Source organism: Somniosus microcephalus, chromosome 3, assembly GCF_052327205.1.
Source record: "Somniosus microcephalus isolate GS21.2 chromosome 3, FLI_Smic_1.0, whole genome shotgun sequence".
Lineage (NCBI taxonomy): Eukaryota > Metazoa > Chordata > Chondrichthyes > Squaliformes > Somniosidae > Somniosus > Somniosus microcephalus.
The window spans coordinates 268,136,906-268,161,391 of NC_140989.1; the positions used below are offsets into that span (position 1 = coordinate 268,136,906).

At 43.2% G+C, this 24,486-nt stretch overlaps 1 protein-coding gene across 6 annotated transcripts; it reads left to right on the forward strand.

Annotated features, from left to right (window-relative positions):
• The first annotated feature begins 8,519 nt into the window (after positions 1–8,519).
• extl2 (exostosin-like glycosyltransferase 2) lies at positions 8,520–21,093 on the forward strand. Of its 6 annotated transcripts, none has more exons than XM_085982450.1 (5): positions 8,520–8,735; positions 12,114–12,147; positions 12,450–12,862; positions 13,632–13,702; positions 19,958–21,093. In XM_085982450.1, the coding sequence occupies exons 1-5, from the start codon at positions 8,675–8,677 to the stop codon at positions 20,447–20,449; spliced, it is 1,071 nt and encodes a 356-aa protein (XP_085838576.1). In that variant the 5' UTR covers positions 8,520–8,674; the 3' UTR covers positions 20,450–21,093. The 6 variants fall into 6 exon arrangements, with proteins under 6 accessions (XP_085838576.1, XP_085838581.1, XP_085838579.1 ...); XM_085982454.1 differs by lacking the exon at positions 8,520–8,735 and adding an exon at positions 8,751–8,812; XM_085982451.1 differs by lacking the exon at positions 8,520–8,735 and adding an exon at positions 8,820–9,176.
• Positions 21,094–24,486: the final 3,393 nt, after the last annotated feature.

A 24,486-nucleotide genomic window follows, 5' to 3' on the forward strand; every position in this document is an offset into this window, starting at 1 on the left:
GGTGTTGCTTTTGCAAACTTCCAATCCGCTGGGACCATTCTAGAATCTGGGGAATTTTGGAAGATCAAAACCAATGCATCCACTATCTCTTCAGCCACCTCTTTTAGAATCCTAGGATGTAGGCCGTCAGGTCCAGGGGATTTGTCGGCTTTTAGTCCCATTAGTTTCTCTCGTACTTTTTCTCTAATATTAATTATGTTAAGTTCCTCACCCTCAATAGACAGTTGGTTCCCCACCATTGTTGGTATGCTTTTTGTGTCTTCTACTGTGACTACAGATACAAAATATTTGTTTAATGTTTCTGCCATTTCCTTATTCCCTATAATAATTTCTCCTGTCTCAGCCTCTAAGGGACCAACATTTACTTTTTCTACTCTCTTCCTTTTTACATACTTGTAGAAGCTCTTACAATCTGCTTTTATATTTCTTGCTAGTTTTCTCTCTATTTTTTCCCTTTTAATCAATTTTTTGTTCAACCTTTGTTGGTTTCTGAAAGTCTCCTAATCCTCAGGCTTACTACAGGTAGACTACCCTTTATCCGGACTTCCGAAAACCGAAACCCTCTAAAAACCGAAGGTTTTTTCGTTCAGCGTAAGTCGCGCGTACGAACGAAAAAACCTTCGGTTTTTAGAGGGTTCTGGTTTCGGAAGTTCGGATAAAGGGTAAGTCGTGCGCACGACCCCCCGCCGACCCCGCCGGCCCCGACAACCGCCGACCCCGCCAGCCCCGACAACCGCCGACCCCCCCGCAGACCCCGCCGGCCCCGACAACCGCCGACCCCCCCAACCGCCGACCCCCCCGCAGACCCCGCCGGCCCCGACAACCGCCGACCCCCCGCAGACCCCGCCGGCCCCGACAACCGCCGACCCCGCCAGCCCCGACAACCGCCGACCCCCCCGCTTCAGAAAGAGCATGAAAATAACACAGGAGCCACAATATCCTAACGTCTCAGTGGACTTACCGATTCATATTTAGAGAAAGAAAGCCAGTGTTGTGACCTTAAGGCTGATGAGCAATTGAACTCACCCAATGGACCCCCGCCGACCCCGACTGACTTACGCTGAGCGTCAGCGTAAGTCGTGCGCACGACCCCCCGCCGACACCCCCGCGGACCCCCGCCGACCCCCCCGCGGACCCCCGCCGACCCACCTTCCGAAATCCGAAATTCTCCTTTATCCGAAACTCGGCTGGTCCCGAGGTTTTCGGATAAAGGATAGTCTACCTGTATTATTCTTTACAACATTATAAGCTTCTTCTTTCAATCTATGTTATCCTTAACTTCTTTAGTTAGCCACGGTTGGATCACTTTTCCCATAGAGTTTTTGTTTCTCAATGGAATGTATTTTTGTTGAGAATTATGAAATATTTACTTAAATGCTAGCCACTGTTTATCTATCGCCATACCTTTTAATTTATTTTTCCATTTACCTTAGCCAACTCGCCCCTCATACCTATGTAATTGGCTTTATTTAAGTTTAAGACTCTAGTTTTGGACTTAGGCAAGTCATTCTCAAAATTAACGTGAAATTCTATCATATTATGATCACTCTGCCCCAGAGGATCCTTTACTATGAGATTACTAATTAACCCTGTCTCATTACACAATACAAGATCTAAAATAGCCTGTTCCCTGGTTGGTTCCATGACATATTGTTCTAGGAAACTGTCCCAAATGCATTCCATGAACTCGACCTTCAGACTACCTTTGACAATTTGATTTGTCCAGTCTATATGAAGATTAAAGTCCTCCAAGATTATTGCATTACCTTTGTTGCAAGCTCCTACTATTTCTTGATTAATATTCTGTCCAATGGTATAGCTACAGTTAGGGGGCCTATATGCTACTCCTACCAGTGTTTTCTGCCCCTGGTTATTCCTTATCGCCATCCATACTGATTCTCCTTCCTGATCTTCGGAGCCGAGATCCTTTCTCGCTACTGTCCTTATGCCATCCTTTATTATCAGGGCTACTCCCCTTTTTCCATTCTACCTGTCTTTTCGAAATGTCAAGTACCCTGCAACATTTAGTTCCCAACCTTGGCCACCTTGCAACCACGTCTCTGTAATGGCTATTAGATCAAACCCATTTATCTCTATTTGTGCCACTGGTTCATCTATCTTACTACAAATGCTTCGTGCATTCAGATAATGAGCCTTTAATTTAAATTTTTTACCATTATTCCCTGCCTTGACCTTATTCTCTGCTGCACTTCTACTGTTAAACTTTCTGTCCCTTCCTGTCACACTCTGCTTATTTTTACACAAATCACTACACTGCTCTATTGCCTTGACCTTTCTCTTTAGATTTCTAAATTTCCCCTCACCTGAACCCTCCCCCCTTTTTTAGTTTAATGGCCTACTCTTGTTCCTATGTTCCTTATACAACTGAGTGGTTTGCTAGGTTACTTTAGAGGGCAGTTAAGAATCAACCAGGTTGGTGTGGGACTGGAGTCACTTATAGTCCAGACCTGGTAAGGACGGCAGGTTTCCATCCCTAAATTTGGGTTTTTACGGCAATCCAACAGTTTCATGGTCACTTGTACAGATACCAGCTTTTTATTCCTGACTTTTTAAACTGAATTCAAATTCTCAAACTGCCATGGTGGAATTTGAACTCCCGTTCTCTGGATTATTAGTCCAGTAACTTCCTGGGTTTTACTCATAGGTAACACAGGTGTTTTTAATACTACTTGAGAAAGCTGACATTTACAATACAGAAAGCAAAAAGACAAGCCAATAAAACAAGAAGCAATAAAACTGAATGAATTCCTGAACAGAGCCAGTAACAGGAACCGAGGAGAGCAGGGTATTCCTTCAGAGGAGGTTCTGAGACAGTGTCATTTAATACACTTTCTAAAATTGAATGCATCCATTCTATATTTGCTAAGAACAGATTTTGTGAAAAGTGTTATGTTCATTAATAACTAGACATTTGCATTATGAACAGCTAGCTTAGAGCTAGACATTTATTCATGCCATGTGGACTTGTACAGCATCCTGTAGAGGCAGCCATCTTGACTACTGCTTTCTGGGTAGCCTAGTGCATTGTGGGTAGTATAGTCTTAAACACATTCAACTAAACACACAGCAGTATACAGCTCTACAGCTCTATAGCTCCACCTAGTGTACTATTCTAGAATGACATGTTATTGATCATTACATCCCCCTTTCTTTGAGGTTAAACAAAATCATATCAATCAACGTCAATTAACTTTCAAGAAAAACGATAAAGATGATATCAGTAACACTTTTGCTAGTGCTCTATAAACATAAACATTTTCAAAGCTTTACTCTATACTCAAAGATTAAGTCTATCAGGCTTTTTTACTTCACGTGTGGATCTTCTTAACACAGGTAAGTCTGATGTGTTTTCATGAGATTGTTCTGGTGGTGAATGACAAGATTCAGTTGCGGCATTGTCATTGATTTGCTGTTGGATAGTTTCTTGTGTTTTTAGGAGGAAACGGCGGTTCCTCCTAAGAATCTGTCCTTCCTCAGTTCTAACAGTGTATGACCTTGGTCGTACTTCCTCAAGAACTGTAGCTTTCCTGTTCCATGCATCTGGATCCTCAATCCTGACAACATCATCCCTTGTCAATGGTTTTAGAGTTTTGGATGACTTGTCATAGTATGATTTCTGTTTCAGCTTTAACAGTTGAAGTCTCTGTCTCAGTTCCTTACTCTGCTTTTCTTTTGCACAGCAGGGTAGCGTGGTGCGCAACTTGCGACCCATTAGTAGTTCAGCAGGTGAAGAACCAGAGTCTAAAGGTGAGGCTCGGTAGCTCAGCAGGGCGAGAAAGGGATCAGACTTGCTTTCTGTCGCTTTCTTCAGTAGCTGCTTGAGAACTTGAACACCTTTCTCTGCCTTACCATTCGACTGAGCATACAGAGGACTGGATGTGATGTGCTGAAAGTCATACTGTGCTGCAAACTGTTGCCACTCCTTATAGTTGAAGCACGGACCATTGTCGCTAATGGCAATCCTGGGAATTCCATGTCTGGCGAAGATGGATTTCACATGCATTATGACACTGCTTGCTGTGGTGATTGAGAGCAGCGCCATCTCAGGATAGTTAGAATAGTAGTCAATCACTATTAGATAGTCTTTACCATTTAAATGAAAAAGGTCCATACCAACCTTTTGCCATGGTGCTGTTGCTAAGTCAGCTACTATCATTGGTTCCTTTGTTTGTTTGTTTTGGTGTTTCTGACATGTCTCACATTTGCCTATCATGTTCTCAATGTCCTTATTTATGCCAGGCCAATAAACAGTGTCTCTTGCTCTCCTTTTGCATTTTTCAATTCCGAGGTGTCCTTCATGAATCCTTTTGAGCATGTCTTGACGTAGAGCCTGTGGAATTACTATTCTGTTCTGTTTTAGTAATAGTCCACTTGCGACACTCAATTCTGACCTTATGTGAAAATATTTTGGACCGGAACCTTTTGGCCAACCATGATGAATGTTCTCTTACTGTTTGTAATACTGTATCTTTCACTGTTTCTTCTGCTATTTGCTTTGATTTTGTGTCTGACACGGGCAGCGCAGCAGTGACCATACTCACATGAACATCCATGTCTTCTTCAGTAGAGCTCACATGACTCATTGTGGGTGCTCGGGATAGTGCATCTGCTAACACTATATATTTGCCTGGTGTGTAGATCAGTTCAAAGTCATATCTTTGCAGTTTCATCATGAGTCGTTGAATCCTTGGAGACATCTCATTCAGATTTTTTTTAATGATAGCAACCAGTGGGCTGTGGTCTGTCTCAACTGTGAAGGTGGGAAGTCCATATATGTAGCCATGGAACTTTTCTAATCCAACTACCAAGCCTAGACATTCCTTTTCAATCTGGGCGTATCGACACTCAGTATCAGTCATAGACCTGGAGGCATAGGCACCAGGCTTCCAATCTTCACCCTCTGCTTGTAGCAAGACCGTGCCTAGGCTATCCTTTGATGCATCCGTTGACACTTTGATTCTCTTTGTTGGGTCAAAGAAAGTGAGTACAGGTGTGGTTGTCAGCACTGTTTTGAGATTCATCCACTCTTGTTCATGTCTGTCTGTCCATGCGAACTCATTTGGTTTATGTAGCAGGTCTCGTACACAGGCTGTCTTGGCTGACAAGTTAGGAATGAACTTTCCAATGAAGTTTATCATCCCCATGATGCGTAGTACTCCTTTTTTGTCAGTGGGTCGGGGCATTTTGAGTATGGCGTTTACTTTTTCCATATCTGGCTCTATTCCTTTACCAGATAGAATATCTCCTAGGAAAGTGACTTCCTGGACGCCAAACTGACACTTGGCTTTGTTGAGCTTCAGTCCATTCCGGTGTATGCTCTGTAGCACTTTAGTCAGTCTCTCATTGTGTTCTTTCAGTGTGGAGCCCCAGATGATGATGTCATCAACATAGACCCGAACTCCTTCCAGGCCTTCTATTATGTGTTCCAGCGCTCTATGAAAGATTTCAGATGCAGATATTATCCCGAAAGGCATTCTGAGGAAACAATACCTGCCAAATGGTGTGTTGAAGGTACAGTATTTGGTGCTCTCTTCATCCAGTTTTAGTTGCCAAAATCCTTGTGAGGCATCGAGCTTTGTAAAGTATCTGGCACCTGACATTTCACTGGTGATTTCTTCTTGCTTGGGAATCTGGTAGTGTTCACGTTTTATGTTTGCATTTAAGTCCTTTGGATCCATGCATATTCTTAGATCATTGTTCTTTTTCTTTACACATACCATGGAGTTAACCCAGTCTGTTGGCTCTTCGACTTTCCTGATGACTCCTAGTGTGGTCATTCTGTCCAGTTCTTTCTTGAGCCGGTCACGCAGGGGTACTGGAACTCTTCGTGGAGCATGTACCACTGGCTAAGCATCCTCCTTTAGCTGGATCTTGTAAGTGAATGGTAGAACTCCAAATCCTTTGAACACATCCTGGAAATTACTCACTACAGAATCCACTGAGTCATCTGGTCTGTTTATGGCACAGTTTATACGGTATACTCTCTTGACCAGTTCTAAGTCCTCACAAGCTTTGTCACCCAGTAGTGAATCAAGTCCTTCAGCCACAACAGAAAACATGAGATGATGCACTTTGTCTTTGACTGTCACTTTAAGTCTGCATACACCTAAGCTATCTATTTTCTGTCCATTATAGTCCTTCAGTAGTACTGACTTTTTCTGTATTTTGGGCTTTTCTTTCATGTTTTTAATGTCACTCATACTGATTGTTTGCTTTTGCCCCAGTGTCCAGTTTCAATGTAACTAATGCTCCATTTATCTGCAGTGGGATCATCCATTTGTCCTCTTTTACTGCATTGACGTTATGTTCAGCATTGTCCATATCTGAGGGCTGCACATTTTCTGTATCCTTTTTGATATTGTCACATGACACCATTCGTACAAAAAATGTCTCACTTAAATCAGTGTCCTCAATCACATTAACTCATTGCCCTTTCTTTGTTTTTACTTTTGTGAAGCATTGTTTGGCAAAGTGATTCTTTCCATGACGTTTTGTGCACATTTTTCCAAATGCTGGGCATTGTTTTAACGGGTGTTTGTAACCACAGCGTTTACAATTAAAAATTTCATCCTCTGATTGCTTTTCATTCCTATTCTGCCCACGTTTCTTTCCTTTGTAGGACACAGCAGCACTTACTACAATCGCACTGAAAGCCTTCGCGTGTTGTCGAGCTAGCTCACTGGCTTGGCATATTTTCACAGCATTTTCCAATGTTAGTTCGGTTTCTTTCAACAGACGTTCCCTGACCTTTTTATCATGAATACCAAACACAATTTGGTCACGAATCATGGATGCTTTCAGCTCAGAGAAATTACATGTCTGTGCTTTCAGTTTCAGATCAGTCACAAAGCTATCAAAAATCTCATTTTGCTGCTGTGTCCTCGAACGGAACACATATCTTTCATAGGTCTCATTCTTTTTGGGAGAACAATGTGTATCAAATTTCTTTAGCACATCATCTAAATTTTCTCTGTTCTCCTCTGGATTAAATACAAATGTATTAAATACCTCTATCACCTGTGGGCCTGCAACCGTGAGCAGCAACGCTGTTTTCCTTGCATCTGGCTTCGTACCGAACCCGATGGCAGCAATGTAGAGTTCGAATTGTTGTTTGAAAGTCCGCCAATTGTAGTCGACATTTCCCGTGAGATTCAAAAACTCCGGTGGCTTCAAATTCTCCATGTCACATTTCACAATTTTGAGCAGATCTTCACCAATCCTGGTACCATGTTATGTTCATTAATAACTAGACATTTGCATTATGAACAGCTAGCTTAGAGCTAGACATTTATTCATGCCATGTGGACTTGTACAGCATCCTGTAGAGGCAGCCATCTTGACTACTGCTTTCTGGGTAGCGTAGTGCATCGTGGGTATTGTAGTCTTAAACACATTCAACTGAACACAGCAGTATACAGCTCTACAGCTCCACCTAGTGTACTATTCTAGAATGACATGTTATTGATCATTACAAAAAGGACAGCAGTTAGTGAGCTAGTACAGCGACAGAGGGTTCCTCTTTTGGTAAAACCATAAATTTAGACAGATAAAAACTGTAAATAAACCATTAAAACTGTAAATAAACCAATAAAACTTCAAATAAACCTTAATAATCAAATTAAAATTTGGTTCTCCAGCCCAATCATGCACTCCAGTCCCCGCGGCGCCCACCGGTCACGAAAGTGAGCGACAGAGGGTTCCTCTTTTGGTAAAACCATAAATTTAGACAGATAAAAACTGTAAATAAACCATTAAAACTGTAAATAAACCAATAAAACTGTAATAAACCAATAAAACTTCAAATAAACCTTAATAATCAAATTAAAATTTGGTTCTCCAGCCCAATCATGCACTCCAGTCCCCGCGGCGCCCACCGGTCACGAAAGTGAGCGACAGAGGGTTTGGAGGAGGTGGTGATGGGGAGGTAGAGTTGGGTGTCATTGGTCAATGTCACTGAGGGACACATGTAGAAGAAGAGAAGGGGGCCAAGGATAGTTTCTTGGAGGGCTCTAATGGTGCAGGGCACAGGAAGAGGAGCCATTGTTGGAGATGCTCTAACTATGAGTGGAAAAGTAAGAAAGGAACCAAGCAAGGGCAGTCCCAGAGAGCTGGACAACAGAGGAGAAGTGTTGGAGGTTATTGGCATAGTCGACCAATGCACAAGCAGGAAAAGCACCACAGGTGCAATCACAGAGGATATTGTTAATGGTTTTGGTTCGGTTAATTTTGCTTGCGCCAATGTTACTGGGACAAATCTCTCTACAAGTCCCCCCTTGCAAAACTTGCATAAATAACATTAACCAAGAGTTAAAAAATGTGGTAGTAAATGGGTAATTTCAAGTATAATTTCCCATTCCTTATGTGAGGTTCCTTGTCTGTCTTTTCTAAAATAATCAATAAGGCGACACTGGGTTGCCCCAGTGTCATCAACCAAAGAGTAGATAAAAGTGCCCCCTTTTTAGAGGGGAACAACTTAACTATGAAAAAAGGAAACTTCTAAACTGAAATAAAATTGTTACTAGTGTTCACTATATACTCCGGTGAGGTTTGTTGTCTGTGAACTGGATGAAAGTGTGAAGTCGTTATTTATTTATCTGTTGCTTGCTATTTTCTTGCAAGCATATCGTAATAAACCTGACATTGGAATTAAAGGATGAGCTGGAGTGCGAGCCCTGGAGCGGGCGGCTTGTGGCGCATGCGTGCTGCGGTCTCAGGTAAGAGGCACGGAGCCGGGTCTGGTCCTGGTCTGGGTGTGGAGCCGGGTCTGGAGCTGCGGCCGCTGCGTCATGAGGTGGGTGCTGGCGATTGCAGGCAGCCGATGAGCAACGATTGTGAATATTGCGGCGGGTTTGTGCGGTTAAAGCGCGGGCGCAGACTTGCAGCTGCAGATCCCCTCCTCCCGGAGGTTCCGGCCCGGCTGGTAACCCACTGCCGTTCCTGAGGATCAAAGAAGCGGGCATTACGGACGCGGGCCCCGATGATCAGGCCTGGGTGCAATAGCTGCTCGGTAGTTGGAGACCGAAAATATCGGCGGTTTCTTGCCGGCTCCAGAGCGCTTGCCCTGGGGTATCGCGATTAACGGTTGTTGCGGCACACCTAATGAATGGGCCTGTCTGTGCAGGGTACTCGTCCCATAAATCCATACATTGCAAGCAGTAAGTTTTTACTTTCCTTTTCTTTCTACCTGCACGTGACCTGAGTGCTTTTATTTTACTTCTTTAAACCTGCTGGATGGGTTCTTTTGTTGTAAATGAATGGTTGCATCTAAAGCTAGCTCTTGATTTTCAAGCCATGTCTTTTTAAAAACTTGTTTACAAAAAACATCTTAGACATTCAGGTACAACTCCCCTGACGGTTTGGTGAGTAAATGGCACTCAGCCATTCTGAAAACAAGACCATAGGTTCCACCCTTGGTCTGTACTGAGTTAAGTGATCTTGATTGGGATGCTATAATTAGCCTCAATGCCCCTCGACCAATGTGGTCCAATAAAAATTGCTGACTAGCCACAGGTGTGCCTACCAGACTGGGATGGCAGGAATGACGTATGAGGAGAGATTACATAGAAACATAGAAGATAGGAGCAGGAGTAGGCCATTCGGCCCCTTGAGCCTGCTCCACCATTCAATGAGATCATGGTTGATCATCCAAATTCAGTACTTTCTCCCCGTATCCCTTGATCCCTTTAGCCTTAAGAAATATATCCAACTCCTTTTTGAATATATTTAATGAATTGGTCGCTACTGCCTTCTGTGGTAGAGAATTCCACAGGTTCACCACTGGGTGAAGAAATTCCTCATCTTTGTCCTAAATGGCTTACCCCTTATCCTTCGACTGTGACCCCTGGTTCTGGACTCCCCGACCATCAGGAACATCCTTCCTGCATCTAGTCTGTCCAGTCCTGTCAGAATTTTATAAGTTTCAATGAGATCCCCTCTCATTCTTCTAAACTCCAGCGAGTATAAGTCCAATCAACCCAATCTCTCCTCATACGTCATTCCTGCCATCCCAGGTATCAGCCTGGTGAATCTTCGCTGCACTCCTTCCATGGCAAGAACATCCTTCCTCAGATAAGGTGACCAAAACTGCACACAATACTCAAGATGTGGTCTCACCAAGGCCCTGTACAACTGCAGCAATACATCCTTGTTCCTGTACTCAAACCCTCTCGCTACAAAGGCCAACATACCATTTGCCTTCTTAACTGCCTGCTGCACCTGCATGCTTACCTTCAGCGACTGGTGCACAACGACACCCAGGTCTCGTTGCACTTCCCCGTCTCCCAATCTATTGCCATTCAGATAATAATCTGCCTTCCTGTTTTTGACACCAAAGTGAATAACCTTGCATTTATCCACGTTATATGGGCAGAAGCATGGCAGATGCAAATCACCCAACCTGTCCAAATCATACTGGAGTTTCTCAGCATCCTCCTCACAGCACACACGTCCACCCAGCTTTGTGTCATCTGCAAACTTGGAGATTGGGTCGATTGGGCTTATACTCGCTGGAGTTTAGAAGAATGAGGGGGGATCTCATTGAAACTTATAAAATTCTAACAGGACTAGATGCAAGAAGGATGTTCCTGATGGCGGGGGAGTCCAGAACCAGGGGTCACAGTCTAATGATAAGGGGTAAGCCATTTAGGACAGAGATGAGGAGGAATTTCTTCACCCAGAGAGTGGTGATCCTGTGGAATTCTCTACCACAGAAGGCAATTGAGGCCAATTCATTAAATATATTCAAGAAGGAGTTGGATATATTTCTTAAGGTTAAAGGGATCAAGGGATATGGGGAGAAGACAGGGTACTGAGTTTGGATGATCAGCCATGATCTCATTGAATGGCGGAATAGGCTCGAGGGGCCGAATGGCCTACTCCTGCTTCTATGTTTCTATGTGGCATTTTTTTAGCCATCTGCACTAATTTTAGTAGAAAACACCATGTATACACCCACAATACAAGTAAATGTAGTTCTACTAAAATTACTGCATGTGGCTAAAGCACTCATCGTAGCTATGCTATGATGTCAGTGATTTCTAATGGACAACCCTGTTATACAGTGACTCCTGGTGGAAAGCATGTATGGATATCAGGTGAAGACAAGATTGAGTTTGGTTGTGATATCCCTTACAAACTGAAACTGTGGTGTGGAGATGCCGGTGTTGGACTGGGGTGGACAAATGTAAGAAATCACACAACACCAGGTTATAGTCCAACAGCTTTATTTGAAATCACAAGCTTTCGGAGCACTTCACCTGGCGAAGGAGCAGCGCTCTGAAAGCTTGTGATTTCAAATAAAGCTGTTGGACTATAACCTGGTGTTGTGTGATTTCTTACAAACTGAAACTGCTGGAAGTACTCAGCAGTTCAGGCAGCATCTGTAGAGAGAGAAAATGTTAACTTTTCAGGTTGATGACTGTTCATCAGAACGACCCTTACAAACAGCCTGCCAACAGTTGCTGTCTGGCTCATGGTTGAAGAGTGGCCACTTGGGTGAGGTACATGATGGCTGTTAATGCATGTGAAACTGTACTCCAACATAACTTGGGGAAAGCAGGGGAGAAAAAAGAATTGACAGGTGGAGGTTTGGTAAAGGTGGCAGTGCAAGGGTGAAGCCAGCGGTATTGGGTAGAGGACTCTGGATGACTTCTGTCCATCAGTCTGTCGGTGAAGACACATGAGAATTGACTTAATCAGAGCTTCAGTTGGAGTGCTACAGCTGGCTTCAGTGACCGAGTTAGGGAATAGGAAAATTGGCCAAGTTTCTGATCATTATATTGTAGTCCCCAGCAGGAAAGGGCATATGTGGACATCAGATAAGTACATGATTGGGCTTGTTTGTGATGTCCTGCCTAGTCCCTGCCATCTGACCTCGCCACCCCCTAGTTGGAATGCTTTGAAGATACTATCCAGGTTCATGCAGGAAACATGACTCCTTTTAGTGAGATAATGAGTGCTGAAAGGAGATTTAATTGCAATTATTGTCCTGGTCAGATGATAACGATCTCTTTTTACTCAGTGTTTGTAAATAAGTGAATAATTGTTTGGTTTTGTACCAAAGATGTAGCTATTTTTGTCTCCTTTACCACTAGCATGGCTTGAAGCAGTGTGCAGTCCTGAGGGAAGGTAAGTTAGTAATTTGCCTGCCCATATTGTACTCGTACATATTCCTATGTTCTCATCCTTGGTGAAGGTGGCTAGAGGGGGTTGAGATGTTTTTAAAAATAGATTTGCTGGGCTTAATGGTTTTTTTCTATCTAGTTATGTTGTCTTGTGTATCTCCTAGCAGAATGGTGGGAGATCTGGGAGTTTTTGTCTTGGCTGCAGCAGATGGGTGGGTGGAGATCCTGCAGAGTTTACCAGTCAATGAGAGTGATGTTTTTTTTGAATATTGTACAGTACTTAGAAGATATCTTTGACATTCACAGATTTACAAGGCGACTGTTTGGTGGTGGGACTCTTCCTTCCTATTTAGTGATGGCTGTTCTAATTGTCTTTATTGTGGGAGCTGCTTTGACCGCATTGTTGCCCAAAGTTGTGGAAAGTGGAGCTGCTGTTGTCCGCAGGGAGCAGGATGACCAGAAAACCGATGTTCAGAATTCCTTCACCATTATCATGCAGTCTTACAACAGGACAGACCTGCTTCTTAAACTGCTGAATCATTATCAGGCCATTCCAAATCTACACAAAATCATTGTAGTCTGGAATAGTGTTGGAATAAAAGCGCCAAAAGAGTTATGGGATTCACTGGGGCCGCATCCCATCCCTGTTATTTTTAAGGAACAGACTGTGAATAGAATGCGGAACCGACTGGAGCCGTTTCCTGAACTGGAAACCAAAGGTGAGATTTTGTGAAATATTAAACTTTTATTGTTGGTCTTAATTGGCTGAATATGGGTTTTACCTTTTTTTTGGTTCTCCCTTTCCCCAATACTGTTAGAAACAAAATTTGTTGTAGTGTATTTCTGCGTACCTGAACCTTCCCTCCTATAACTTGTGTTTAACTAATATTTTGCATTGGTCTCCCTTCCCTTTTATTGTTAAAGGTGTCTTGCTCCCCATTTCTCAGTTACAATTGATACCTGGTTTTCATGGCCTGGTTATCAATGATTTTTGAGTAAATTTCTAATTTTAAGTAATGAGAAGTAGTTTATGAAGTAGAGCTGTTTTTCTTTGAAGAACTGGGTTCAAGGCCACCTAATTTACATTTTCAAGATTATGATTGGATTAATTCAAGCAAATTCTTCAGTATGGTGAAGGGCCCAAATACGAGCAAATTCAGTTTAAAAATTAGGTAGTTAGGAGTAAGCTGGGCTGAAAATTTTCACCTAAAAGGGTTAGACTTGCAGAATAAGCTGTTGTCATATGAGGCCATTAAAGTGGACAATATAAATGGATTCAAGAGACAATTAGATGCATTTCTGGAGAGAATTGATGAGATATAGTAGTGAGTGGGCAAATGGTCTCCTGTACCTAAAATTCTTGCATTTTCTCCTTGATTTCTATCTATCCTTGTGGGATATGTCTGTGAATTGTTGTCTAATATCTGTATATTGTATAATTATTTGAAGCAGCATTTTTGTCAATGTATTTTTTTCCTTTCTTTCCAGCTGTCTTGATGCTTGATGATGATATTTTAATTAGTGCCTATGACCTTGATTTTGCCTACTCTGTGTGGCAGGTATGCTTCTAAATATTTTCCTGACTGGGAGAGTAGCTGTTGTGTTTCAGGCAGCAGTTTGTGCTAAGGAATAAAAGAACTCTTGTGTGAGGAACTGCAAGTTAATTTACCCAGGGATGGTGCAGATTATGTCATATAAAGTCAGTGAGTCAAGGCTTTACGTTTTAATTATCACTAATTCATGCCTGCTCAGTGCGATAGGTATGCTTTTTAATATTTTTCTGACTGGCTGGGTTGCTGCTTATGTTGAGAGAAGGTAGTTTTTTCAAACCTCTTCCACCTTTTATTTTGTGTATATATTAAAAAAAAATCTTGCTTGCATGCAAATTGTGCCGAGCCTGTTCCCAGTTTGTGCTACTGTTTAGAAGTAGCTTTATGTACAGATTGAGTTTATAAAGAGCAGTCTTTCAGGAAACTGAGGTTTTGGATTAAACTGGGAGTAGCCAGTGCAAACCTTGGGCAAAAAAGCTTTGCAGATGATTTGAATAACAAAGCTGAGTAATGTTGGAGGTTAAATTTAGTGTTGTAATTTAGTCTGATTGTAATTGTTGTGCTCCCAGCTCTACTTGTAGAGTCTCTTTGGAATGACAGTGCATTAATCAGCTGATCTAAAAATGTAACTTCCTCTAGAACAGTACTTTACAACTGAAGTAAGTATTTTAAGGTTCAGTTGCAGGGGATTTTTTTTTTGTAAAAGCAAGTTTTGTTTAATCCCATAGAAGCAATCTCTGAGTTCAGAATAACAACAGAAAATGCTGGAAACACCCAGCAGGTCAGGCAGCATTGTGGAGAGAGAAACAGAATTAACGTTTCAGGTCAATGACCTTTCGTCAGAACTGGAAACAGTTAGAGAAGTAACAGAGTTTTAAACAGGTGTAGGGGTTATGTGGAACATTCTTTGTTCCAGTCCTACTTGGGTCCCCTTCCTCACTTTTTTTCTGGTACATTGTTGACTGTATTGGTGCCGTTTCCTGCTCTCGCCCCAAAATTAGAAAATTTCATTCACATTGTTTTCAATTTCCACTTTTCCCTCCCCTTCACATGGTCCATCCCCGACTCTTCCCTTCCCTTCCTCAACTTCTCTGTATCCATTTCTGGGGATAGGCTATTGACAAACATCCACTGACTCCCACAGCTACCTGGACTACACTTCCTCCCACCCTGCCTCCTTTAAGGACTCTATTCCATTCTCCCAGTTTCTCCGTCTCCGCCGCATTTGTTCTGATGATGCCACCTTCCATACTAGTGCTTCCAATATCTTCCTTTTTCCTCAACCAAGGATTCCCCTCTATCGTGGTTGATATGGCCCTCGACCGTGTCCGTTCCATTTCCTGCACTTCCGCTCTCACCCCTTCCCCTCCCACTCAGAACCACGATAGGGTTCCACTTGTTCTCACCTTTCACCCCACCAGCCTCCACATTCAGTGGATCATCCTCCGCCATTTCCACCACCTCCAGCATAATCTCACCACCAAACACCTCTTCCCCTCCCCTTTTAGCATTCCGAAGGGACCACTCCGTCCGCGACACCTTGGTCCACTCCTCTATCACCCCCAACACCCCTTCCCATGGCACCATCCCGTGCAAGCGCAGGAGATGCAACACCTGCCCTTTTACCTCCTCCCTTCCCATTGTCCAAGGCCTCAAACACTCCTTCCAGGTGAAACAGTGATTTACTTGTACTTCTTGCAATTTAGTGTACTGTATTCACTGCTCACGATGCGGTCTCCTCTACATTGGGGACACCAAGCGCAGATTGGGTGAGCGCTTTGCAGAACACCTCCGTTCAGTCCGTAAGTGTGACCCCCAAGCTTCCGGTCGCCTGACACTTTAATTCTCCGCTCCACTCCCACTCTGATCTCTCCATCCTCGGCCTCTTGCACTGTTCCAATGAATCTCAACGTAAGCTTGAGGAACAGCATCTCATCTTTTGATAAGTCCAGAAGGCTGTAAAGTGACTAAACATCGAGGTCAACAATTTCAGACTATAACCTGGGCCCCTATATTTTTTTTTCTTTTTTCCTCTCACATGGCAGCTGTTGATGATTCTGCCATTACCATTGTCATTTACACCTCATCTAGTCATCTTTTGTTTCTTAACTTGTCCCATTACCATCTCCTTTTGTCTTGCACCATCATCCTTTTTGTCTTTTAATCTCTCCTGCCTTTCAGCCTATCACAGACCTTCCCTTTGTTCTTTCCACCCCTCTTCCCCTTCCCTGCCCCTACACTTGCTTAAAAATCTGTTACATAGAACATAAGAAATAAGAGCAGGAGTCGGCCATACGGCCCCTCGAGCCTGCTCCGCCATTCAATAATCAACCTCATCTCAACTTTCCCGCCCGATCTCCATATCCCCTGATTCCCCTAGAGTCCAAAAATCTTTCTATCTCAGCCTTGAATATACTCAAAGACTCAGCATTCACAGCCCTCTGGGGCAGAGAATTCCAAAGATTCACAACCCTCTGAGTGAAGAAATTCCTCCTCATCTCGGTCTTAAATGGCCTACCCCTTATCCGGAGACTATGTCCCCTAGTTCTAGACACTCCAGCCAGGGGAAACAACCTCTCAGCATCTACCCTGTCAATCCCCTTCAGAATCTTGTATGTTTCCATGAGATCACCTTTCATTCTTCTAAACTCCAGAGAGTAGAGCCACATTCTACACAATCTCTCAAAATAAGACAGCCCTCATCCCAGGAATCAATCTAGTGAACCTTTGTTGCACCGCCTCCAAGGCAAGTATATACTTCCTTAGATAAGGAGACCAAAACTGTGCACAGTACGCCAGGTGTGGTCTCACCAAGGCCTTGTACAATTGTAGCAAGACTTCCTTACTCTTAAATCCAGCCCCCTTGCAATAAAGGCCAACATGCCATTTGCCTTCCTTGTTGCTTGATGTACCTGCATGCTAGCTTTCTGTGTTTCTTGCACGAGGACACCAAAATCTCTCTGAACACCAACATTTGAAAGTTTCTCGCCATTTAAAAAAATATTCTGTTTTTCTATTCTTCCTACCAAAGTGAATAACCTCACCTTTCCCTACATTATACTCCATCTGCCACCTTACTGCCCACTCACTTAGTCGATCTATATCCCTTTGCAGACTCTTGTGTTCTCCTCACAGCTTGCTATCCCACCTAGCTTTGTATCATCAGCAAACTTGGATTCATTACACTCGGTCCCTTTATCTAGGTCATTAATATAGATTGTAAATAGCTGAGGCACCAACACTGATCCATGCGGCACCCCATTAGTTACAGCCTGCCAACCTGAAAAAGATCCGTTTATCCCTACTCTCTGTTTTCTGTCCATTAACCAATCCTCTATCCATGCTACTATATTACCCCCAACTCCATGAGCCCTAACCTTGTGCAATAACCTTTTATGTGGCACCTTATCGAATGCCTTTTGGAAATCCAAATATACTACATCCACTGGTTCCCCTTTATCTACCCTGCTAGTTACATTCTCAAAAAACTCTAATAAATTTGTCAAACATGATTTCCCTTTCATAAAACCATGTTGACTCTGCCTAATCATGTTATGATTTTCTAAGTGCCCTGATCCACTTCCTTAACAATGGATTCCAGCATTTTCCCAATGACTGGTGTCTGGCTAACTGGCCTGTAGTTCCCTGTTTTTTCTCTCCCTCCTTTCTTGAATAGCGGTGTTATATTTGCGACCTTCCAATCCGCTGGGACCATTCCAGAATCTAGGGAATTTTGGAAGATCAAAACCAATGCATCCACTACCTCTTCAGCCACCGCTTTTAGAACCCTAGGATATAGGCCATCAGGTCCAGGGGATTTGTCGGCTTTTTAGTCCTATTAGTTTCTCTAGTACTTTTTCTCTACTTATATTAATTACGTTAAGTTCCTCACCCTCAATAGACAGTTGGTTCCCCACCATTTTTGGTATGCTTTTTGTGTCTTCTACTTCTCTAACTTTTTCCAGTTCTGACGAAGGGTCATCGACCTGAAACGTTAACTCTGTTTCTCTCTCCACGATGCTGCCTGACCTGCTGAGTGTTTCTAGCATTTTCTGTTGTTGTTTCAGATTACCAACATTCGCAGTATTTTGTTGTTGTCTGAGTTCAGAAAGTTGGTAATTTACTGACAGAATCCTCTTCCATTTCTCTTTGCCCCACAAATATCTCTCAAACCCACAGGAGACAAAGCTATAGCAATGCACTGTAACCATCATTGGTGGAGTGTTAAATGGCCCCTTGATGGTATCCATCTGACCATCCTACAAAGGCAGTTTCAGCTAAGAAAAAGGATAGATTTTATTGAGTAAACGTACTGTACATTGGAACAGGAAATGGAGGATAGCAAAAATAGAAAAGCCAGAAAGATCTCATTTACCGAGGAGTATCGATTCAGAATGAAGCTAACCTGTGCTGGGATGTAGACTCTGCTGAGGTACTGAGCCCTATAGACCACATTCAATCTCTGGTCTGTGCTGACTTAGTTGATCTTGGCCACAGTGGCAGTGGGTACACTACAATTGGCCTCAGTATCCCTGGGATAAGGAGTGGAAGAATTAACCAAAGCTTCTCACTCCTGATGCTATCCTGTGACACCTGCTGGAAAACATGAGTATATGGATCTAAGGTGAGGAGAAGATCACCCATTGTCAAATAGCCTGCTAATGCTTGCTGTCTAAGCTCGCATATGAAGAACGCTTACTTGTGTGAGGTACTGGTGGACTGCTGTCGCTTGAAAATCAATACCCTGTGAATCTTCGAGGCTGGGAAGGTGTAAATATTGGGACAGGTCTCGAGATACTTAAGTGTACTTTGAAATGAGGTTATCTTAACTCTTCTAAACCTCACCAGTGAGGCTAGATTTGGAATGTTGTGTGAACTATTGGGTACTTTGACACTGGTGTCCCCTTTCATTTGATGAAAGTAATGTGTAGACCTGCAAATGATGGTAGGCTCATTATTTCCAATGCCTAGACAGTGCAATAAGGCAGTTGTATAAATAGCCAATACGGTAGAGGTTACACTAAGACTTTTCAGTGCACTGCTTGGGACACACTTCTATTCCCGCAACCCCCCTCCCCAACTCACCATTTTCTCCTCTCCTACTGAAGACAGTCACCTTCCTATCCTGGGCCAGTGGTGAACATAGATAGTGAGCGTTGGCTACCTATTCATCTGTGGGAGTATTGCAACTGAACTCAAACTTGTCTGAAAATCAGACAAGGACAAGTCCTCGTTCCAGCAGGGCTTACTAGTTAGCAGTCATGAGCAGAAAGTCTGGCTGATTCTTTTTTCTTCAAACTCTAGCTTATGGGCTCTGAGGCCAATTATAGCACCATCAGAGGTTAGCTAACAGCACAGACCAGGGATTGAACCTGGGACTTTCCTGGCTGAATGGCTCACCACCATATCCTCTGGTGCATTTACTACAACAACAACTTGCATTTATATAGCGCCTTTAACATAGTAAAACGTCCCAAGGCGCTTCACGGGAGCGTTATCAAACAAAATTTGACACTGAACCACACGAGGAGATATTGGGACAGATGGCCCAAAAGCTTGGTCAAAGAGGTAGGTTTTAAAGACTGTCTTAAAGGAGGAGAGGGGGGGAAGAGATTTAGGGAGGGAATTCCAGACCTTGGGACCTAGGCAGCTGAAGGCACGGCCGCCAGCAGTGGAGCAATTAAAATCGGGGATGTGCTAGAGGTCAGAATGGAGGTGTGCAGAGATCTCTGGGTTGTAAGGCTGGGGGAGGTTACGGAGATGGAAAGAGACAAGGCCATGAGGGATTTGAAAACGAGGATGAGAATTTTAAAATCGAGGCATTGTCGGACCAGCCATAAAGGGCGCTAATGTTATTTTTATTCTAGTTACAATCTAAACTGATAATCCATATGTTGGGGCCCTAACAAGTGTATTATAAAGCCTTAGTATAGGAACTGTCATGTCTATTTCTGTTTCCAACAAAAACATATACATGCATTGACAAGGGTGCAGAGAAAAGCAACAGATTGACCTCGGCAATAAAGGGGCTGATAAAGAAAGATTAGAGTATGTTGAGCTGTAGAGTTTAGAAAGACGGCAGTTAAGAAGAAATCTCATCAAGGTATATAAAATATTAAATGGATAAATGGCAAAAAAAACTGAATTTTGCTTCAAATTAAACCAGGGCAGTAATATTAGAGGACTTAACCTTAATTTGGTATGGAGTAAATTTAAAACTAATATTGGGAAGATTTTCTTTACTCTGCGTTTTGTGTGTTTCAGCAATTTCCAGATCAAATAGTTGGGTTTGTCCCTCGGAAGCATGTCACAACTTCCTCAGGAATTTACAGCTACGGCAGTTTTGAGCTCCAGAACGCGGCGGGTGGAAGTGGTGACCACTACTCCATGGTGCTGATTGGAGCTGCATTTTTCCATGCCAGTTACCTTGAGAAGTTTAAAGTCCAACTCCCAGCTGTCCATAATTTAATAGACAAGACCCAGAACTGTGACGACATCACCATGAATTTTATAGTTGCAAAGTACACCGGGAAGCCGTCGGGAGTGTTTGTGAAGCCGGTGGACATGAGGAATCTGGAAAAAGATTCCAACAGTGGCTTCAATGGGATGTGGCACCGGGCGGAACATCTGCTTCAAAGGTCCTGGTGTCTGAATCAGCTGGCTGCTATTTATGGCAGCATGCCTCTGAAATATTCCAACATCATGATCTCGCAGTTTGGGTTTCCTAACTATGCAAATCACAAAACAAAAAGCTGAAGAACGGTCTTGGCAGCTGCTGGTGCATCAACTGTCATTACAGACTTTATATAAGGAGGTGGAGATTGGACACGGAGATTGGTCTCTGATTTTTGGAAGCAGTGATGCTTTTCCTCTGCCTGTCCAGCAGAGGGAGATGCAGTAGGAATTAATCTTTTGCTTCCACTGTTCACTGTGCAGGTGCCATTGGGGCATTATTGCTGTCAAGTGTTGCTATTTTTAGATTTTTACAACTGCTGTAAGCCTTCCTGTAACAGTCTGCAATTCTGCAGAAGCTTTTATTGTGAGCGCATATGCTTTTTGTTTAATTGACTTTGCAGTTTCTGCCTGTCCGAGAGGCTGTCATGTCTAAGAGCAGCTATTGCTACTAGTGACTGGAGTAGCCAATTTTTAGACTGTTGAGTCTGTTAGAATATCTTCAACGCCTTTACAAGTGATTAATGGTGTGCTGTACCTACTGTTAAAACATTTTGAAAAGGTTATGCCTGCATCACACCTGCTTCTGTGAATCTGCTTTATTTCACTCCTGCCTTGTATTTTTTTTAAATATCACTGTTAACTTTAATTTGATGTGCTTGTGCATTCTCAGGATGCTATGATGTGTACATGTTTAGTGAATTAATAAATCTCGCAATAACTCTAAACACAGGATATTCCTCTCTCCATACCTGCCAGCTTCATGCTATTTGGGAGGAGGGGTGGGAGGAGGGGAAAAATACTGTTTGTTTTTGAAATTAATTTCTATTCTTTCTCCTCTGCCACTTCTGAAGTCTCCTATCTATTGTCCTGGGTCACCTGCTCCCAGCCTGGTTCCAGTACTACTCTGGTAAAGCTGCTAACTGATACTTGAGAGCAACTATAATACTTCGGATAACTTTTGTAAAATGTTTCTTTTTATGCACTTTAATTTTTTTTCATTTTCACCCGTCTATCTGTCCTGCTGAAAGCAATGTTTGATGTTGGGGTAGAGTTTCACTGATGCCAGCCACCCTCCTATTCTGGCCCAGTGGCCACTCTTCATGTGAGTGTTGCCTGGCTAATCAGCTGTGAGCGTTTTGCAGCAGAGTTCAGTTTTGCCTCAGCTTGACCTTTTACATGCATGCACTTTCTAGCAAGAGTTATCATGCAGCAATCAGGAGCTGGAAGCCAGGCTGATATTTTAACTACCCCCTCCCGAACTCTGGCTCTGAGGCCAATTGCAGCACCATTAAGAGATCCGGTAACTCCTGTGGTGCATTTACCCATCAAGGGAGATAATGTAACTTCTTCTAGTTACAATTAAACTGGTGCTTGAAATATTGAGCATCAGTACAATTAGGAATTATATAATGGGGTGAAGAATTCGCTGCCCAGACTGCTTGTATCTTGACAAGATCACTTGCTCACTAGTTAAATTGGAAGCGTTTTATGTATCATTACCTAGATGATACAAATCTTAAACATTGTTAATGATACTGTTGGTGATTATGTGATGGTGTTAGAGCTGATGAAGCACAATCCAGAACCATCGAACGGTCACAAAGAATTACCAATTTATTATTGGCTGAAAAAGCAATTAAAATAAAGCCTAAGTGCTGAAGTCTCAATGGTGTTTGGCTTGGAGTTACTGCGCAAAATGAATGGACTTCGGGTACCGATAGTTGTCAGAAGTTTGATTTGTATCTGTTCCAATTAGGAAAAAGGTTTTTCGGCTCCACTCGCGTCTGCTGTACAATGACCATGTCTTTCATTTTTATGTATACACTAATTTATTTAACCTCAGAGTTGAGGCCCTTAGTGTGTCTGATATGCCTTTAATATTGAAAACCAGCTCCTCTCTTGTGTCCGTTTTGAAGATTGAGAGGCAGCTGTTGGTCGTAATAATAACCAGTTTGAACAACATTACTTTAAACACATCTCCAAATTAACTTGAATCAAAAAAAATCAGTTGCATAATGATTTCAAACCTGTTCCAGCTATTTTGAATGGAAAATAATTCACAAAGTTTTGAAGATTCTCCATGTCACAATCTTGGCATTCCTAATGATTTCCACCTCTTCCTGACTGTCTATGCAGGAAGTGGGAACAGGACTATTTGCAAAAGGTAAGCAATGGGGGGGTGGGGGGGGGGGGGGGTGGGGAGGGAAGTTCTGTGCAAAGTAAATGAAAATGATTGCACAAGTCAAATGTCAAAATGATTAATGACAAGAACAGATGTAATACAAGCATTGACCACAAGAGGTCCCTCTGGTATTTAGTACAAACTGTAGAGTAACACAGCAAATGGACTAGTTGCCTTTCTTGTTGAAGGTTAAAGATGCCAGTCATTAATTTCTGTAAATTATCTAATAGTGAAGGGGTTGTGTAGGAGGCAAGAGGGAGAGCACGTGGACCGAGACTAGGACCTTGGTGGCAAGGAGCAGATGGGTTAAAGCTGAGGGACAGGGTTAGTGGCAACGGTCAAGGGGGGAATGAGGGAACACTAAGCACAACACCATGTGAAGGAGCGGGACCCAGAGAAGGCATGCTGATCATCACTCCCAGAAACTCCTCTCTCACCATCTCTCCGCGATACCCTAACTAAAAGAAAAAGACATGCGTTTATATAGTGTCTTTCACCACCTCAGGACATCCGAAAGCACTTTACAGCCAATGAAGTACTTTTGAAATGTAGCCACTGTTGTATTAAAGGAAGCACAGCAAGGTCCCACAAACAGCAATGAGATAATGACCAGATCATCTGTTTTAGTGATGTTGATTGAGGGACAAATATTGGCCAGGACAGCAGGGATAACTCCCCTGCTCTTTTTCAAATTAGTGCCATGTGATTTTTTACGTCCACTTGACGGGGCTGACGGAGCCTTGGTTTAATGGCTCATCTGAAAGACGGCACCTCCAACAGTGCAGCGCTCCCTCGGTACTACACTGGAGCGTCAGCCTATTTTATGCTGCAGTCTCTGATGTGGGCATTGAACCCACAACCTTCTGACTCAGAGGTGAGAGTGCTACCACTGAGCCGCAACTGACACCTAAAACTAAAGCTGGTTCCCAGCACTAAGTTAGGAAACAAATCGTTTTTAAATGTTGAGAACTAGAAATAAATTAGTGTTACAGGCATTTAAAAAAAAAAAAAAATTTTTAAATTGCTGGTTCCCAGCTTGGTGTTGGGTAGTGCTGATGAGGAGCAGGCCCAGGGGCCGAGAGTGAGCAAAAGGTCGGGTCTGGACCAGATTTGGGACCGGGACTATGGTGAGCCTAGGATTGTCAGCTTTGGTTGGACGTATTCATGGAGATTTCTTTACATGACCTCTCGCCTCTACTGCAGTTAAATGATCTTTTTTCCCATCTCCAATATTTTTGTAACTAATAAATGAAAGTGGTCAAAAAATGGAAAACAAAAATGCAATTTCTTTAATGCCTCTATGATGTTTCTCCCAGATAGCTAGCAACAGTGTCTGGGAGATTATTCTTTCATTTCTAGCCACTGCTGGACAATTCTGGAGGGTTGGCAACCCAGTGGAGGCAGCAGAGAGAGTGGCATGGAAATGTTGATGAGCAGTAGTGGGAGACGGAAGTTGACATGCTGAGGGAGAAAACTGAAAGGAAACGGGGGAGCAGACCTGGCAGGGCCTGGCCTACCTCCACCTGGACCGTGACCCCACTACCGAACATCAAACCACTGTTTCCAAGACTGTCACTGACCTCATCTCCTCTGGAGATCTTCCCCCCGCGGCCACCAACCTCATAGTTCCCCAATCCCCGCACAGCCCGCTTCTACCTCCTTCCCAAGATCCACAAACAGGACTGCCCTGGTAGACCCATCGTTTCAGCCTGTTCTTGCTCCACGGAACTTATCTCTTCCTATCTCGACTCTTTTCTCCCCTTGTCCAGTCTCTTCCCACCTATATCCGTGACTCTTCGGACGCCCTCCGCCACTTTAACAGTTTCCAGTTTCCTGGCCCCAACCGCTTCCTTTTCACCATGGACGTACAATCCCTCTACACCTCCATCCCCCACCAGGATGGCCTGAGGGCGCTCCGCTTCTTCCTTGAACAGAG

Excerpts from the sequence above, each read along its gene's own strand:
- extl2 (XM_085982450.1), top strand. The coding sequence starts at position 8,675 with ATGAGCTGGAGTGCGAGCCCTGGAGCGGGCGGCTTGTGGCGCATGCGT. Across the intron at positions 12,148-12,449 it reads GTGTGCAGTCCTGAGGGAAG|ATTTACAAGGCGACTGTTTG; the intron begins GTAAGTTAGTAA and ends TGACATTCACAG. Across the intron at positions 13,703-19,957 it reads TTGCCTACTCTGTGTGGCAG|CAATTTCCAGATCAAATAGT; the intron begins GTATGCTTCTAA and ends TGTGTGTTTCAG.